Source organism: Molossus molossus, unplaced genomic scaffold (assembly GCF_014108415.1).
Source record: "Molossus molossus isolate mMolMol1 unplaced genomic scaffold, mMolMol1.p scaffold_m16_p_19, whole genome shotgun sequence".
Classification (NCBI taxonomy): domain Eukaryota; kingdom Metazoa; phylum Chordata; class Mammalia; order Chiroptera; family Molossidae; genus Molossus; species Molossus molossus.
Window position 1 is genome coordinate 51919137 of NW_023425354.1, and position 18742 is coordinate 51937878.

Below are 18742 nucleotides of genomic sequence, written 5' to 3' on the forward strand. Positions count from 1 at the left end.
GTAGTGTCTAAAGTTCTAACTCTGACACAAACCCTTCATCTGGAGCTGTTCCTTTGGTGAAAGGACTGATGCACATCATCATAATCTGATCTGAGGATAATGACTTGAATTATATTGTGTCCGTATCCTACTGCCCAACCATGACAGTTTTGGTGTTCATAGTCTGGTGAAAGTGGACTGAATGAATCTCCCAGTTCTCGCTCAGACAGACTCCAAGTTTATTTAGCAATCATACTTGTATTAGAAGTGGTAGTGATAATGGCAATAATTAACAATTGTATAGTAATCTAAATTTTATAAACTTTAGATACAATTTCATGCTTAGCCTCAGCTGGTCAGAAATGTAGCTTTATTTTTCTATAACTGATTAATTTAGCTCTGGATCCAGCTTTTTCATTTAAGAGCAGAAAGCTCTCAATATTGCATTGCAGGCTGGCTTGGTAACTTCAGGTTAAAAACTCAGTCTTCGGCCCTGGCCAGTTTTCTCTGTGGTTAGAGTGTTGGCTCATGGACCAAAGAGTTTCAGGTTTGATTCCGGTCAAGGGCATGTACCTCAGTTGTGATTCAGTCCCCGGCCCTGGTCGGGGTCTTGTGAGAAGCAACCAATCGATGTGTCTCTCTCACATCAATGTTTCTCTCCTCCCTCCCCCGCCTAATTCTATCTGAAGATAAATGGAAGAATACCCTTGGGTGAGGATTAAAAAAAAAACCTCAGTTTTTGGAGGCAGCAGTTCAGAGTTCTAACTCTATTTCCTCTAAAGGGTCTTTTTCTCCTCATGTCTGTGGCCAGGTTTCAGGAGGCGGTTGAGAAAACACTATAGTGTACCCTCCAGTTCCCATTGGCTGTGATGGTGGATGGCTGGTCCTTCTGGGTCGGTAGTGTGTGACCTCCCATTCTCATTGGCCATGATGGTGGATGGCTGGTCCTTCTGGGTCTGTAGTATGTCTTCCAGTTCCCATTGGCTGTGATGGTGGATGGCTGGTCCTTCTGGGTCTGAAGGTAGCATCTTCTGTCTTTGCTTCAGCTGAAGTCTTCACAGTTGGGCTATCTTATTTTCTCTCTCTTGACACAGAGCCCCCAGACCTGACTTGGGTCTCACTAATCTCAGAACCCACCATCATCCTGCTCCTGTATCTAACTTGGGTGTATTCCTGAGGAAGTGGGGCTGTTGGATTGAAAAATGTTTATAAAAGGCCAGCAGGCTACTGCAATAGGATTTAATCTGCAAGTCTATCAATCTGGGAACTTTTAAATTCCATTTATTTTAGGGTTTCAAATAATCTCAGGCCACCAAATGTACCTGAAGTTTACAGTCAATAATTTACAATGATCTATTCTTCAGCACTCTTTGGTTGCAAGTGAAAAAAACTAAGTCAAATTCCTTAACAAAAAATTTTTTAAAAAAGAATGTAAATGAAAAGAAGGAGTGGACAGCAGGGGAGGGGAGGACTAGGGAAGATAAAAGAAGAAAGGAATGGAGGAAATGGCAGTGGGCAGGGCCGGAGGGAGGGTGAGTGTGAGAGAGTGAGCGATTGTGTAAGAGAGTGTGAGTGGACATGAAGGTGGATGACCAAACCCTAGCAGTGCAGAGCCACGGAGCAGAAAGTTCCTGTACTGTGGACAGGAGCAGCCAGTTACCTCAGTAAGCAGTCCTTCGGGGCACTTCTCCCTGCGTCACGGAGAGGTCCCACCATTTTGGAAGATCCCAAGTCTTCCCTGGGAGGAGGCAGTGGGAGCTGCTAGGGCCCAGCAACCTGAGCCCACCAGTACACCTGGCACCATCGGACCAGTGGATACTTTGTGTGAACACAGACCAGTGCACAGTAGTGGAGCTCCCAAGGTGCTGGTATCATCCCCCATAGTAGCAGCCCGATCAGAGTTGAGATATACCCCCAGCAACAGAGGCTGGGGAGCAGACATCCATCCCCAGGCAACAGAAGCACAGACCAGCAGCTGAGACCCATCCCCAAAAACTACAGCAAAAGCTGAGCAGGAGCTGAGCCACATGGGGCAGCAGCACACCCCAGCCTCCAGCTGTGGGACCTGGGGCTCCACAAAGGCCTGTGCGGTCCAGGAGCTCACAAGAGCAGTGGGAAGCCAGAGCCCAAGAGAGACTGGTGCAGTCCAGCTGCCCACCCACTGGAACTGCAGGGTGTGGGGCATCAGAGAGGCCTAAGCAACCCAGCAGGGATTGTGCCATCCAGTTCCACATGGGATCTGTGGGATGCGAGGGCACCAGAAAGGCCTGCGGGATGCAGCTGCACACAAGATAGGCTTAGAGAATGTGAAAATGGAGGCAGAGTGAATAGAAGCTACACAGATGATCTCCCAGGACGAAACAGGAATTGTAACTAAATTAAAGACAAATCCTCAGAAAAAGGCAAGAGAAGCAGCAGGACAGGACCATATAACCAGGGACACTGGTAGGATCTGCGGAGGCGTGAGAGGGTGGTGGGCTGGGAGCCCACAGACAGCAGCAGTCTTAGCTGTGAGCAGCGCCCTTGGGGAATAAGAACCAAGACTGCACACAGCGCAGAGAACCAGGACAGAGTGCTAAAATAGCCACAGCCACTCACCTAGGGGCTATGGCAGAAGGAGGGCAGACAGGGCTAGAACTCTGTGGGGACACCCAAAATTTGGAGGGTACTCAGAGGTTTTGCTGAGTTGTGCACACAAAGGACAGTGGCCAGTGGGCTCCTTTCCTGACCTGTGGGGAAAAGCAGCAGCACCTCCCCCTTGGAGATTCAGCCTTTCCCAGGTGAGGCAAAGAAATGCAAATTGAGGCTTTTAACAACCAGCATCTATCCCACCTTCTGGAAATCCTCATGCAGAACACCAGGGCTACATTCCAAGGCACTGAGTAACTAAGACTACAAGCCACCAGGAAAAAAGCTAGAGGATAACTAAACCTTTCCTGGGCTTGCAAATCTACCCAGGAAAGTAAGGCTTGACTGTGGTGTTTAACATGGGCCCACTCAGGCTCACCCAAACCCAGTAGAAGGAGCCACAAACAGCAGAACACCAACAGCCACAGGGAAAATTTGGTGGACTCCAAAACCCACTGAGATAGCGAAAATGGTGGAACAAAGAAACAAATCCCAAATGAAAGAACAAGAGAAGTCTATTGAAGATGAGATCAATGAAATGCAGCTAAGCAATTTATCAGAGGTAGAGTTCAGAGCCATGATCTTGAGCAAGCTCAACAGCATGAATAAGGACATCAGCACCATGAGTAAAGATATAAAAACATTGAAAACCAACCAAGTGGAAATAAAGAATGACATAGCAGGAATTAAGAACATATTGGAAGCACTCACCAGCAGAGTAGAGGAAGCTGAGGACCGGATCAGTAAATTAGAAGACAGGGTAGAAAAAATCAACCAATCAGAAAACCAAAAGGAAAAAAACAATTAAAAAACAGGAAGATAGCTTAAGAGAACTGTGGGACAACTGGAAACATAATAACATTAGCATCATAGGAGTCCCCGAAGAGGAAGAAAATGGGCAAGGGTTAGAGAATATATTTGAAGAAAGAGTGACAGAAACGTTTCCTAAGTTGGGGAAGGAAGAAGGCATTCAAATTCAAGAAGCACAGAGAGCCCCAAGTAAGAAGAACCCAAACAGGCCCACACCAAGACACATAGTCATTAAAATGCCAAATATTAAAGACAAAGAGAGAATCCTAAAGGCAGCAAGAGATAAGCAACAGATTACCTAGAAAGAAAACCCCATAAGGCTTTCAGCTTACTTCTCAACAGAAACACTACAGGCCAGAAGGGAATGGCATGAAGTAATCAAGGTCATGAAAAACAAGGATCTGAATCTAAGACTACTCTACCCAGCAAGGCTATCGTTCATAATATAAGATCAAATAAAGAGCTTCCCAGGCAAAAAAGGGCTAAGGGAATATATTAACACCAAACCAGCACTGCAAGATATGCTGAAAGGACTGCTATAATTAGTAGAAGAAATAGAAAGAAAAATTTAACCACACTAAACAAAAATGGCAATAAATAAGTACATATCAATTATCACCTTAAATGTGAATGGTTTGAATGCTCCAGTAAAAAGACAGAGTAGCTGACTGGATAAGAAAGCATGACTCACATATATGTTGTTTACAAGAGACCCACCTCACAACAAAAGACTCACATAGGTTGAAAGTGAAAGGATGGAAAAAAACATCTTTCAAGCAAACAGAAAGCAAAAAAAGCTAGGGTAGCAATACTTGTATCTGATAAAGTAGATTTCAAAATTAAGGCCATACCTAGAGACAAAGAAGGCCACTACATAATATTGAAAGAATCTATCCAACAGGAAGATATAACTTTGGTAAATATACATGCACCCAATATAGGAGCAAAAACATATATTAAAAATCTTTTGGAGGACTTCAAGAGAGAAATCAATACCAATACAATCATAGCAGGGGTCTTCAATATCCTGCTGACATCATTGGATAAATATTCTAAAAAAAAAATTAACAAGGAAACACAGACTTTAAATGAAGCAGTAGATCAAAAGGATTTAATAGATATCTACAGAGAATTACACCCCAAAACTGCAAAATTCACATTCTTCTCAAGTGCACATTGGACATTCTCAAAGATAGACCATGTTAGGACACAAACTAAGTCTCTACAAGTTCAAGAAGATTGAAATCATATCAAGCATCTTCTCAGATCACAATGGCATGCAACTAGAAATCAATTGCAACAAGAACATGCAAAGACATTTGTACACATGGAGGCTAAATAGCATGTTACTGAACAATGAATGGGTTACTATGGAGATCAAGGAAGAAATTAAAGCTTCCTGGAAACCAATGAAAATGAACACATAACAACACAAAATCTATGGGATGCAGCGAAAGCAGTTTTGAAAGTGAAGTTTATAGCACCGCAGGCCTACCTCAAGAAGTAAGAAAAATTTCTAATAGACTATCTAACCTCACAAATTAAAGAACTAGAAAGCAAACAAAAAGAAAACCCCAGAGGAAGTAGAAGGAAGGAAATAGTAAAGATCAGAGCAGAAATAAAGGACATTGAGACCAAAAAAAAAAAAAAAATTTCAAAGGATCAATGAAACAAAGAGCTGGTTCTTTGAAAAGATAAACAACATTGATAAACCCTTAGTAGACTCACCAAGAAACAAAGACAGAGAACCTAAAAACACAAAATCAGAAATGAAAGAGAAGAAATATAAAGAATTGTTAACAAATATTATGAACAATTATATGGCAACAAATTCGACGATCTAAGCCAAATGGACAAATTTCTAGAAACACATAGTCTCCCAAAACTGAACAGGGAAGAGATAGAAAACTTCAGCAGACCAATAACAACAAAAGAAATTGAAGAGGTAATCAAGACTCTCCCAGCAAACAAAAGACCAGGCCCGGATGGCTTCATGGGAAAGTTTTACCAAACATTCAAAAAAGAACGAACATCCATTCTCCTCAATGTATTTAAAAAATTCAAGAAGAAGGAAGACTTCCAAACTCATTCTATGAGGCCAGCATAATTCTAATTCCAAAACCAGAAAAAGACACTACAAAGAAAGAAAACTACAGACCAATATGTCTGATGAACATAGATGCCAAAATCCTGAACAAAATACTAGCAAATCGAATCCAGCAATACATCAAAAAAACTATTCACCATGACCAAGTGGAATTCATTCCAGGAATGCAAGGCAGGTACAATATTCGCAAATCAATAATGTGATACACCATATAAACAAAATGAAAGATAAAAATTATATGATAATATCAATAGACACTGAAAAAGCATTCGACAAAATCCAGCACCCACTTCTGATAAAAACGCTCAGCAGTCTGGGAATAGAGGGATCATATCTCGACATAATTAAGGCCATTTATGAAAGCCCTACAGCCAACATCCTACTCAATGGGCAAAAACTAAAAGTATTTCTCTTAAGAACAGGAACAAAACAAGGATGCCCACTTTCACCACTCTAATTTAACATAGTACTGGAAGTCTTAGCCACAGCAATCAGACATGAAGAAAAAATAAAAGGCTTCCAAATTGGAAAGGAGGAAGTGAAACTGTCATTATTTGCAGATGACATGATACCATACATAGAAAACCCCAAAGACTCAATCAAAAATTTACTAGACTTAATAAATGAATTTTGCAAACTAGCAGGAAACAAAATTAACATCAAGAAATTGATGGCATTCTTATACACCAGTGATGAACTCACAGAAGGAGAAACTAAAAAAAATCCCATTTGCCATCATAGCAAAAAAATTAAGACACCTAGGAATAAACTTAACCAAAGAAATAAAGGACCTATTCGCAGAAAACTACAGGTCATTAAACAAAGAAATAGAGGAAAATATTTAAAAAGTGGAAGCACATACCTTATTCATGGATTGGAAGAATTAACATCATTAAAATGTCCATATTACCCAAAGCAATCTATAGATTCAATGCAATCCCCATCAAAATACCAACGACATACTTCACAGAAGTAGAACAAATATTTCAAAATTCATATGGAACCAAGAAAGACCTCGAATAGCCACAGCCATTTTGAAAAAGAAAGACAAAGTAGGAAGGATCACATTATCAGATTTCAGGTTATACTACAAAGCCACTGTAATCAAAACAGCCTGGTTCTGGCACAAGAACAGGCATATAGACCAGTGGAACAGAACAGAGAACCCAGAAATGGACTCAAGGCAATATGCTCTATTAATATTTGACAAAGGTGGCAAGAGCATACAGTGGAGTCAAGACAGCTGGTTCAATAAATGGTGTTGAGAAAATTGGACAGGGACATGCAAAAAAATGAAACTAGACTATCAACTTACACCATACACAAGAATAAACTCAAAATGGATAAAAGACTTAAATACGACTCATGAATCCATAAGAATTCTAGAAGAAAACGTAGGCAACAAAATTTCAGGCATCATATGCAGCAGAAATTTCACTGATATATCCCCTAAGGCAACAGAAACAAAGGAAAAAATGAATACATGGGACTACATCAAACTCAAAAGCTTCTGCACAGCAAAAGATACAATCATCAAAATGGAAAGGCAACCCACTGTATAAGAGAGCATAATTGCCAATGATATATCAGATAAGGGGTTAATTTTCAATATATATAGAGTGCTCATACAACTCAACAAAAGGAAGACAAAGAACCCAATTAAAAAATGGGCAGAGGAACTAAATAGACACCTCTCCAAACAGGACATACACAAATGGCTAAGAGACATATGAAGAAATGCCCAACATCACTAATCATCAGAGAGATGCAAATTAAAACAACTATGAGGTATCACCTTATACCTGTCACAATGGCCACCATCAACAAATCATCAAACAACAAGTGTTGGCGAGGGTGTGGAGAAAGGGGACTCTAGCACACTGCTGGTGGGAATGCAGACTGGTGCAGCCACTATGGAAAACAATATGGTGTTACCTCAAAAAATTAAAAATTGAATTGCCATTTGACCCAGTGATCCCACTTCTAGCAATATACCCTAAGAAGCCTGAAGCACCAATCAGAAAGAACATATGTACCCCCATGTTGGTAGAAGCACTATTTATAATAGCTAAGATCTGGAAACAGCCCAAATGTCCATCAGTTGGCAAATGGATAAAAAAGCTGTGGTACCGACACACAATGGATTACTATGCAGCTGTAAGAAAAAAAGATCTCTTATTCTTTGAGATGATGTGGAGGGATCTGGAGAGTATTATCCTAAGCAAAACAAGCCAAACAGAGAAAAACAAGTATCATATGATCTCATTTATGGAATATAGTGAACATAACAGCCTGAGGAATGCAGTAGTCCCAGAGATATGAAAGTGGGGTACAGACTAACAATCCCTAGAATAGGGGGTGGTGGGGGAGGGGGAGAGATAAACCACAGAACTTATATGCATGTATGCATGAACAATGGACATGGACAACAAAGCTGGGGACAGGGCGGGGATTGACGGGGAGGGGGGAGTCAGTGGGGGGAAAAGGAGAAACATCTGTAACAAAAATAAATTAATTAATTAAAAAAATAAGGCAATTAATTGCTTTTATCTCAAAAAAAAAAAGAAGAAAGGGATTGAGAGGAGAGTGGAGGAAGAAGTGAAGAGAAAAAGAACATTTTTAGATTACATGGTATCTTTTTTTTTTTTTATCCTCACTGGAGGATATTTTTCCATTTTTTGTACAGATAGAGTGGGAGGGAGAGAGAGGTAGAGAAAGAGAGGGAAACATTGATGTGAAAGGGACACATCGAGTGGCTGCCACCCGCACGACCAACCAGGGCGGGGGACAAACTGCAACCGAAGTACGTGCCCTTAGCAGGAACCGAACCCGGGCCTCTCCGGACCACAGGCCGATGTTCTAACCGCTGAGCCAAACTGGCCAGGGTGTAGATTACATGATATCTTAATTAGGACCCTTTTGATGGCAACTAACCAAAATCCAACTAAACTTGGTTTAGGCAAGACAAGAAAATAAAGTAAAAAGAAAAGAATTGATTTATATAACTGAAAAGTATGGATGGCTTGGAGATTAATTTGGGCAGGGCTGGAGCAGGCAGCTCCCACGGCTTGTATTCTGTCTGCTGTGCAACCCCAGTGTAAAAAGGGGTGCCTCTTTCCTGGTATCTTCAGCCAAGCTGCTGGGTTAATAGAGTTCCTAATTGGCCGTTTGGGGTCATTGGTTGACCCATAGTTGAATCTGTGAGTTGGATACTTTCATTGGCCAAGCCAGGATCAAACGACAGCCGCTGAAGTCAGTCCCACCCAAACTGCAAGGACTTGAGAAGGGGGTTCTCGAGAGGAAAATCAAACCATGTTATCAGAACAGGGAGGGAAATTTTTTTTATTAGACAGATGAACATTACAAATACCTCGTATAGATGGAAACATCCATGTCTAAGAGGAAAACCTGCTTGAAGTCCAAATTCCCATCGGAAAGTACTGGGTGAGCTCAGAGTTAAGGAAGAAGATATCTCTAGGCCTCCGACCCCAGCGGAGCAAGTTTTGCTGTTGATTATCCTAGGTTCCCTCTTCTTTCTCCGGAGCTCTGGGGAGAAGGTCCTGGGCCGCTTGATCTCTCTTTTTACTATAATGTACCTGATCTTGAAGAAGGGAGGGTCTCCCACCACAATCCTGTCATCGCCCCCACTCAGACAACAGCCCCCTGCTTGCCACCCGTAGTCAGTATTCATGGAGCTGGAGAGACTGAGGGAAGGGGCTCTCCCATGTTCATGGTACCTGCCCTGTCTGGGTGTGGGGGTGTCTAAGTAAGAGATCCAGAGGATGGCTCGGATGCTCTGAGTAAGAGAAAAAGAGAAGAAGAAAAAATTTAAATAACCCACTTGACATCCTACTCGATTGCAGAGGAGCCGTGAAATGAAGCTGAGTTATGCCTTCTCTGTAGCTTTGTGGAGAATGGCCCAATGCGGACTGGAGGGACCCTCGTGTCACTCTTTGTCATAGCATAAGAGGTAGAAAGCTCCCATTCACAGTGCAGCTGATTACTGACCTGGGGTCTGAGGTCACAAGCCGTATCTGCAATCAATAAAACAAACAACAAAGGGAAAAGCCACTTCAATTTTCTCAAATCTCCCAAGATTTAAAAAGGAACAAAAAGTTACGCGTGTGTTTGCTGACTGCAGTGATTATATGGTTCAATCATTTTGATTTACAATTGCAGCTTTGTCCTTGTAGAAATAGCGCTCTGCAGCTGAGCAACGGGAGATGAAAATGGATTAACCTTCCGAAATGGGGAAATAAGATGTGTTCTGGGGAGCAGGCCTCCATTTGAGGTTAATGCAAAGTCTCCAGTTTCCATGAATACACAAAATTAAAGAGCATTCTTTTTTTGCTTTCTTTTTCTTTCTTTTGATCTGCCATGAAAAGGGAATTATCAGCGGCGTCTAAGCCTCCGTTTTATATTTCCCCTCATGTACTTTGCATCATAAAGCATTTGAATCTGTTTGACATGTTCCAGGAGCTCTGAAGTATTCTTTGGCTGCTGCGTGAAATAGACTGCTGAAAAATGAGAGACAAGAGGTCATTCTGGAATGTAAAGTTTATGGGCCACAGTACAAATACAAATGGCTTTTTTACTTTCCAGAAATAAATAGATCTGAATCTTCTCTTTGCATGTGAGAGGGCCATAATGCTAGGCCAGTGATTCTCAAACCTAGGCGAGCATCAGAATCACCCAGAGGGCCCCTGAAGACACAGATTGCTGGGCCCCCATCTCCAGTATTCCTGATTCAGTAGGTCTGGAGTGGGCCAGAAAGTCTGCATTTTTAACGAGTACCCAGGTGATGCCGATGCTGCTGGTCTAGGGACCACACTGTACCACATTCTACTGAACTGAACGTACAGAGAAAATCATTCCTCTTTCTCTGGCTGATCAGAGAAATTGACAGTTTCCTAGATGCTGATATTCCCGTCACTGCCTCCAAAATGCATATATATATGGAGGCTGGATGGGGAGCCCAGCTGGTCTGGACCACTGAGATTCTTGCTTCGACTTGGTCAACCTGGAAAGTGGAAATAAATGAAGGCCAACCAAATGAGAACAAGCAAAAGCTCTCTATTCAGAGTTTGCTCGTGCAAGGGAGTCGGCCATCATGATTTGGATTTTGACCGAGACCCAAAGGCAGGAAGACAAGTGGAGGGTTGTGCAGTGAGAAGAGGGGAACGGCCTCCGCTGGGCCCTGATGGAGGCGGTTGGCCTGGGGCAGGTGCAGGGGGGCTGACAAGAAGCGGGGTGTCTTGTGTGATCCGTCGGGGATGCACGTTTCACTTCCTCTGGTTGGTCCTAACTGGGAAGCAGAGACAAAAATTAAGGAAGCTGTCAGTTATTAACGAAGTCCTGGCCATTTTGGGTCAGTTGTTACAGAGGTTATTGTTTGTCTTTGGATTGTTACCTGGACAATAGTCTGACTTCCTACAAGTCTGACTTGCTGCAAGTTGGCACACTGAGCTGTTTAGCAGAGGTAATGGGTTGGTTTTCTGGGCAGGTTGCTACAAGTTATAGGTCAGAGTTCTGCTTTTACACATGGTATGGCCACTGTCTGTTCATATGTTCACTCTCCCCGGATACAATCTAGACACTTTTTATCACTTGCTAAATTCTTTTTTTTGTTGTTTGTTTTTTTTGTTCAGGTAGAGTGGGAGGGAGAGAGAGGAACAGAGAGAGAGAGAAACATCGATGTGAAAGGGACACATCGAGTGGCTGCCACCCGCACGACCAACCGGGGCCGGGGACAAACTGCAACCGAGGTACATGCCCTTAGCGGGAACCGAACCCGGGTCTATCCGGACCGCAGGTCGATGCTCTAACCGCTGAACCAAACTGGCCAGGGCCTAAATTCTTGTTATACTCCACAATGGCCCATTTCAATTAAATAATGACATATTTATTAAGGGCCTATTATATGCAAAGGACTATGTTAGGCACATGATTTTTTATAAGACGCAGGCACCGATGTCAGTGAGAAGCAGCAGACACGTGAGAGCGTGTGTTGCTTAGATTCTTCCACGACACTGAGTGTAGCGGAAGAGGAAGAGGGAGTCCGGTGTTCCTTCCCTTTCCCAGGTCAGGGAGCTTGGTCCCAGCTCAGAGCTTAGCCTTGTACCTTCGCATCAGGAGTTGGCATTCTTCTCTGTCCTGCAGGGTCAGATCCCCAGGGTTGTGTCCAAAGTCCTCCTCCCAGTAAGCCAGGTGCTTCTCTGTTGTAGGTGGATGAACTGAAGGCCAAGCTGGCCACCCAGGAGGTGGAGCTGAGGCAGAAGAATGACGCTGCAGACAGGCTGATTCAGGAGGTGGGTGTAGAGACTGACAAGGTTGGCCAAGAGAAAGCCGTGGCGGACGAAGAGGAGCAGAAAGTGGCCCTCATCATGCTGGAGGTGAAGCAGAAGCAGAAGGACTGTGAAGAAGACCTGGCCAAAGCAGAGCCGGCACTCACAGCAGCCCAGGAAGCTCTCAACACCCTCAACAAGGTAGGACGCCTGCTGTGCCTGCTTCCCCCTCGGGGCGGCAGGTTCCTCCCCTGACCCAAAGCCAACGTGATACCCTGGTGCTCCAAAGAGATACAAAGGCGGAGTCGGGGGAGCTTAGGGTGGAATCCAGCTGGCACTACCTTATGTATTAAGCAAACAACAACAACAAAAAACACATTTATTTAAATGGACTATATGTCAGGCTCTAGAAGCTACCAATGAAATCAGAGAGATGTGAGTTTTAGACCCAATCAAGACAGGAGGGGATGCCCGGCCGGTGTGGCTCACTGGTTGAGTGTCCACCCATGCACCAAGAGGTCGCAGGTTTGATTCGCAGTGAGGGCACATGCCCAGGTTGTGAGCCCGATCCCCAGTGGGGGGCATGCAGGAGGCAGCCAATCGATGTTCTCTCTCATCGATGTTTCCATCTCTTCCTTTCCCTTCCTCTCACTCTAAAATCAATAAGGAAAAACTATTTAAAAAAAAAAAAAAAGATAGAAGAGGACAACTGGTCCAGGCCAACTTGTCTAAGGCCCAGAGAGAACTAACTTGCCTGGAGTCACAAAATGGGCAATATTAGAGCCAGACTTCAGAATCCAAGCCCAGAGATGTTCCCGCCATACATCTCCTGGCATCCTCTGGCCCTTTTACCCATTATGTACTGTAGGATACAAAAATCTTATAAAGCCCTATGAAAATGTTTAACACATGAGCCCTGGCTGGTTTGGCTCAGCAGTTGGAGCGTCGGCTTGCGGACCAGAGAGTCCCAGCTTCAGTTCCCGCTAGGGGCACGTACAAAAAAAAAAAAAAATGTTTAACATATGAGAGTAAAATAAGGTGTTGTTTTCAAAACATAAAAGAAAATCTACAAAATCAAAATTAGCAGCTATTCAGTTGTTCACAACATGTGACTGTGCGTCAACTAACATTAACTCACAGGCACAACCATTTGGTGGACAAGCAGGACCCTCGAGATGCATCCACAGGCAACTTTACTTTGGTTCCTTTTAAATGTGTTCCGGGTGTTGGGGGAACATGTGGGCAGCTACTTCCTTTTATCGTTTTTCACAATTAAGCTTCTTTCCTGCTTGGATAACCATGGCTAAGGGGCAATGGGAGCAAAGAGAAAAAAGGGCAAACAGGCTCGTGTCATCAGGAGCTGGCGTCGGAGAGGGACTGACCCTTTCTCTGTTGGGATGTCTTTCCCCTGCAGGTTGCTTTTTCCTCCCTCTCCGACCCGTCATGGGGACTCTAAGGTCGAAGACAACCTATGCCAGGTGTGCTGTGCACACACCTTGCCTCGGGTCCATGGGAGACACCTGTACCTCCTTTCTCTACACACACTCTGAGGGTGTTGTCCACCCACACACACTCTGTCCCTATTCCCACTGTCAGGGGGTTAGCCAACCCTTCGCACACTCTTGATTTCCGGGGTATAACTGAGACCCCAGGCCTCTATGTTGCTCAAACTATGGGGCAAAAATTTAAGCTTTCTGAGTGTTCTCCTTAAAGCCCCTCCCTACAGACTTGATGTGAAAGGAAGGGGCAGACACCTCAGGTCTTCCCTTAAAGGCAGAGTGAGTGGGACTCACCAGTAATTCTCACTAAAATATATATATATATATATATATATATATATATATATATATATATATATCCCTTATTCTTCAAATTCCCGACTCTTTTGTGCCCTAAATGCAAGTGAAGGGTTAAAGAGTCAAAATACCGGTCTTTGAAACCTTCTTTTATTAGTTCTTCAAAGCCTCGCCTCATTTTGGAAGGTAGCAGCTTAGGGTCTCAGCAAGTCTGAGACGAAACATGATACCTTGTAAAATCCTTATATCGTTATAGATAAGCTACATATCATGGAGATATGAGTGCATTTTAGTATTTTTGTGATGTGGGGTGGGGCTCCCTAACAATCAGGGTACATAGGACCTATGAGGGCCTCAAGTTGGCCTCTACCCTACTTCAATAGAAAGCACAGGGTTTCTCGAGGAACTTTGGAGTATCGTTGGGTAGACCAGGAACTGGAGGGGTAGCCCGATTATGCCACCACTTCTCAGCCAGAACCACTTCTCAGCCAGGACCTTTTAATGCAGCCAGGCCAGGCTTCTCTCTGACTCCTCACTATGACATCCACGTCGAGCTCTAGGCCTTCGATTAGACGGTAGTACCCTTCCTTCCCCAGCACTTAGCATTCCCTCTTCTTTCATCTCATTCTGAAGCCTACTCATACGTCAAAATCAAGCACAGTCGGATTCTTAGAGCACAAACGATTGCTACTTTGTTGACGCACCCTCGTGTGGTGTCCACTAGTCATAGCACGAGAGCTTTTCACACGAAGATTACATGTTCTGAGATGAGCTGAGTTTAAATACTGGCTTCACCATTTACTGTGTGTGACTCTGGGAATGGTTTTATCTTCTCTGAGCCTTCACTTCCTCTTCTGTAAAGTGGAGGTAATAGTAAGATAGTTCCCCTGAGGTGTTAAAAGGATTAAATGAGATAATGTATGAAAAGTAGCTAACAGATGTCAGCCACTCAGAAAATGTTTGTTGTTGTGGATGTCGTCATAGCCAGAGTTATCTTTTCTGTTTCCACGAAGCTGGAAACAAAGTAAATGCCCATAAACACTTTGGGTTAATTTGTTGGCTGGTTAGTTAGTTCATTGACTATTGGTAGAAATAAACATGAGTGCCTACTACATGCCAGGTCATATGACAGGTACCTTTCCTCTCATTAGCTGTGTGGCCTGGCACAAATCACTGAAGTTCTTGATCCCTCCATTTCTTCTTTCTAGTACGTAGAAGGGGGAAAATAGGAATTACAGGGCTCTTTTCTCACACCTACATCCAATCTATCAGCAAATTCTGTCAACTCTATCTTCAAAATATATCCAGAATTCAAATGACCTGTTCTACTGTTACCACTCTGGTCCAAGCCACCACCCTGGACGACAGCAGTAGCCTCTCAGGTGGCCTCCCTGCTGACGTCTCTGCTGCAGTGATGCCTGTGCCTGTGACTGCAGTCTGAGTGACCTTCCAAAAACAGCAGCTTGACCATGTCATCCCCTGTTCAGAATCTTCCCCTGGCCTCCCATGATATTCAAAATAAAACCCGAAGTCGTCGCCATGGCTGACAAGGCCCTACGTGATTTTACCTGGTCCACCTCTTCTGCGACATCACTTCCTCCACTTCCTCCTATCGAAAGGGTGGTGTGTCCGAGCCACGGGTCACGGGGTAGCTCAGAAGCTGATGTGGAGATGAGTGTCTACAGGTGGATTGACAGAGGTCATCATCACTAAGAAGTTTAACCATGGACCAGTGTTTACAATCTACGGGTTACAACCCATTAATGGGTCTCAAACAGCATTTATTTAATTTAGATATAATTGGCATATAATATTATATTACTTTCAGTGGTACAATATAATAACTTGATATTTGTATATATTGCAAAATAATCACTACGATGAGTCTAGCTAACCCACCTACCACACATAGTTACAGAGTTTGTTTTTTTTGTTTTGTTTTGTTTTGTTTTTCTTGAGTAAGAATGTTTAAAATCTGCTTCTTAGCAACTTTCACAATACAATGTAGTATTGTTAACTGTAGTCATCATGCTGTACATTGCAGCCCAGGACTTAGTTTATAACTGGAAGCTTGTACCTTTTGACCACCTCACCCGTTTCCCCCCCTCCCCACCTGACGAAGTGGAATAGATGGGACTGTACCCCGTGTAATGAGGGAGGTGCTACTTCATGACCCCGAGGACCCCCGGAGACCCTCCAGCCCACTGTATTCACAGGACTGGGACTTGAGAACCGCTTCCCTGTTCTCTCATCTTTTTCAAAGTTAACGATGGATCTTTAGTTAATACAAAGAAAATCTGTAAATCAGGGCTTGGTAGTACGTCTCTGCACATTTGAAGTTTCTGCTTTGGCAGTTTCATTTCACTTTTATAGCTAAGCTGAAATAAATCCAATAAAACTTTTCCTGCCTAGTTGAGCAATAGTTCTGCTTCTAATTTCATGGCCCTTTTTCCTCCACAAAGTTATTTGGAATTTTCTATTTATTTCCTTTGCACTTCTTACAGTGAACTTATTTTTTATTATACAAATAATATAAAATGACATTTGTGTTGTTAAAAATAATTTAAGTAGTATAAAATATATAGGGTAAAATATAAAGTCACCTCTTTTTCACTCCAGTTCCAATTCTCCCCCAAGAGAGAAATCCCGCTCTGTGTATTTATAGTTGTACAAATGCACATAAAAAGTACATCACATTTTCGATATAAATGTACAGGGTGGGGCAAAAGTAGGTTTGCAGTTGTTCATTTGGAAAATAATACAATAATTAAGAAATTAATAATACAAGAAAGAACTCTGTGTTTTGCGTGCTCACAACTGTAAACCTCATTAGATGCCCCACCTCATATAATGTCAACTGACCTCTCTTTATGGAACAAGACTATTTCATGCCAATACCTACACTGAAACTTTATTTGATGCTTCAGAGTGTTACATGCTGCAATTGTACTCTATTTTATTTAGTTAGTGTCGAGTGTTTAGTTAGGTTCTTTCTCTCTCCAATACAAATATCCTTGTGCATACATCTTTATTGCAAATGTGCAAATATTTCTCTGGGCCAAATAGAAGTGCACTTGTACGCTAGAACAACACAGCAGACTGAGGAATGCCTCCGCCACCCTCCAAGATACCCGTGCTCCAGTCTCTGGAGCCTGAGAATTGTAATTCATATGGCAAAAGTGAGCTGTGGGTGTGATACATTAAGGATCTGGAGATGAGGAGATCATCCTGGATTATCTAGCTGGGCCCTAATGTATCCCAGGGTCCTTGAAGAGGGAGATAAGGTCAAAAGAAGGTGATGTGACGATGGAAGCAGAAGAGGTGGGAAAGGGTGATCCTTGCCCATCTTAGATGTTTACAACCACTTGAATTCTTCTCAATAAGAGCAAACGTTTTAACTTTTAAAAAATTATAAATGGTTTTATTCTAAAGAACTGGGCATCCTTTCAAATATTTGGGTTTCTTCTTTTGTTTGTTACTTGTTGAGGTTCTTTGTCCATTTTCTTATAAGATAGTTTTTTGTCTTTCTCTTATTGGTTTACTATATTTTTTTTATTATAAAATTTTACTATTAATCCCTTAGTATATATCTTGTAAATATTTTCTCCCTAGCATTTGACTTTTTACTTAATATCAACAAGTAATATAAAATGCAGATTTTATCATCAAATAATTTTGAAAATTCTAGAGTTACAGAATTGAACAGACTTCTTTCCTACAGGACTTCTTAAGGCCTTTACTGTGTGATAAGCTTGATACTAAAAGTGATAGAGAAAATAAAACCTCAAATTAATTTAACTTATGAACAGTGGTATAAGACATCTATATAAAATATCAGTAAATAAAATCACCACACTACCAAGTGGTAAGTATTTTGTATATAAATCTATTCATATAACAAGAATATACTACCAACTAAGTTTTTTGTATATAAGTGACAATACACCACCAACTGATAAGTTTTCCACATATAAGACTAGTCATATAACCAAACCCAACCACAGATCAAAGAGAAAAATTCTGTCATTTTGAAAAGTGTCAAATGGTACTTAAGACAATTTAACATCCATTGTTTATTACAACTCAAGAAAGTAGAAATAGCCCTGTCCAGTTTTGCTCAATGGTTAGAGCATCAGCCTGCAGACCAATGAGTCGTGGGTTCGATTCCCGTCAAGGGCACATGCCTCGTTTGCGGTTCGTCCCTGGCCCTGGTCAGGTTGTATGACACGGAGGCAACCAGTTGATATGGCTCTATCATATCGATGTTTCTCTCTGTCTCTCTCTCTCCCTCTTTCCCACTCTATCTGATGATAAAGAAATATATCTTCGGGTGAGGAATAAAAAAAAAAAGAATGTAGGAATAAGTGGATATTTGGACATTGTACTGAAGATGACGATCAATCCAGTCCCAGAGCACAGCGTCTGTCTAATGGCAGAGCATTGGAGGCAATTTCCAACGACACAGAAAAAGCACCTCCTTGAGCCCCTTTGCCACCTCCTTAAAAGTGTCCCAGAATTTCTAGCAATGCAATAACAAATGAAAAGTAGCTGTCGTCTAAATGTTCTAAAATACCAGACAAATGTATTATTATTCATAGATGTCATAAGAATATAATGAGACAAATAAAAAAGAAGTGCTAAGCGCCCATTACAAAACAATTTACCAGAGTTAATAGCTTTCCCAATATCAGCTGTAGCCAGTTAGAAAATATAATATTTTCAAAAGAGCAACAAAAACGTAAGGTACAAATAAGCATAAATTTGTTGAAGTATGTGAAGAAAATTACACATCTTTGTTGAGAGACATAAAACAAGATATGAGTAGACAAATAAGTATATATACCAAGTTGTGTATGGGAATATTCAATCTTATAAGGATGTCTCTATTCCTCAAATAATTTAAAAGTTAAATATGTCTAATTTAACTCCAATTTGATTTTTTGATTTAGCTGTTTCTAATGTCATTAAAAGTTTATTTCATTGAGGCAGCTATTAAAAAGTTAGTAACTTAAATATCCAACAATATGGAGTTGGCTAAATAAATTGTGGCTCATCTAAATGATAGAAAACCCTGTACAGTTTATTTAAAATCATGTTTTACAGAAATAATAACAAAAAAGTTTCAGATATAATTTTCA

The 18742-nt window shown here is 41.9% G+C and overlaps 1 protein-coding gene across 2 annotated transcripts in view; it reads left to right on the forward strand.

Moving 5' to 3' along the window:
- The window catches only part of DNAH9 (dynein axonemal heavy chain 9), a 354158-nt gene that overhangs the window by 239442 nt on the left and 95974 nt on the right, over positions 1 to 18742 (forward strand). For both annotated transcript variants that reach the window (XM_036268293.1, XM_036268294.1), the window contains exon 49: positions 11749 to 12009. In XM_036268293.1, coding sequence (XP_036124186.1) covers positions 11749 to 12009 — 261 coding nt within the window. The remainder of the gene's footprint in view (positions 1 to 11748; positions 12010 to 18742) is intronic.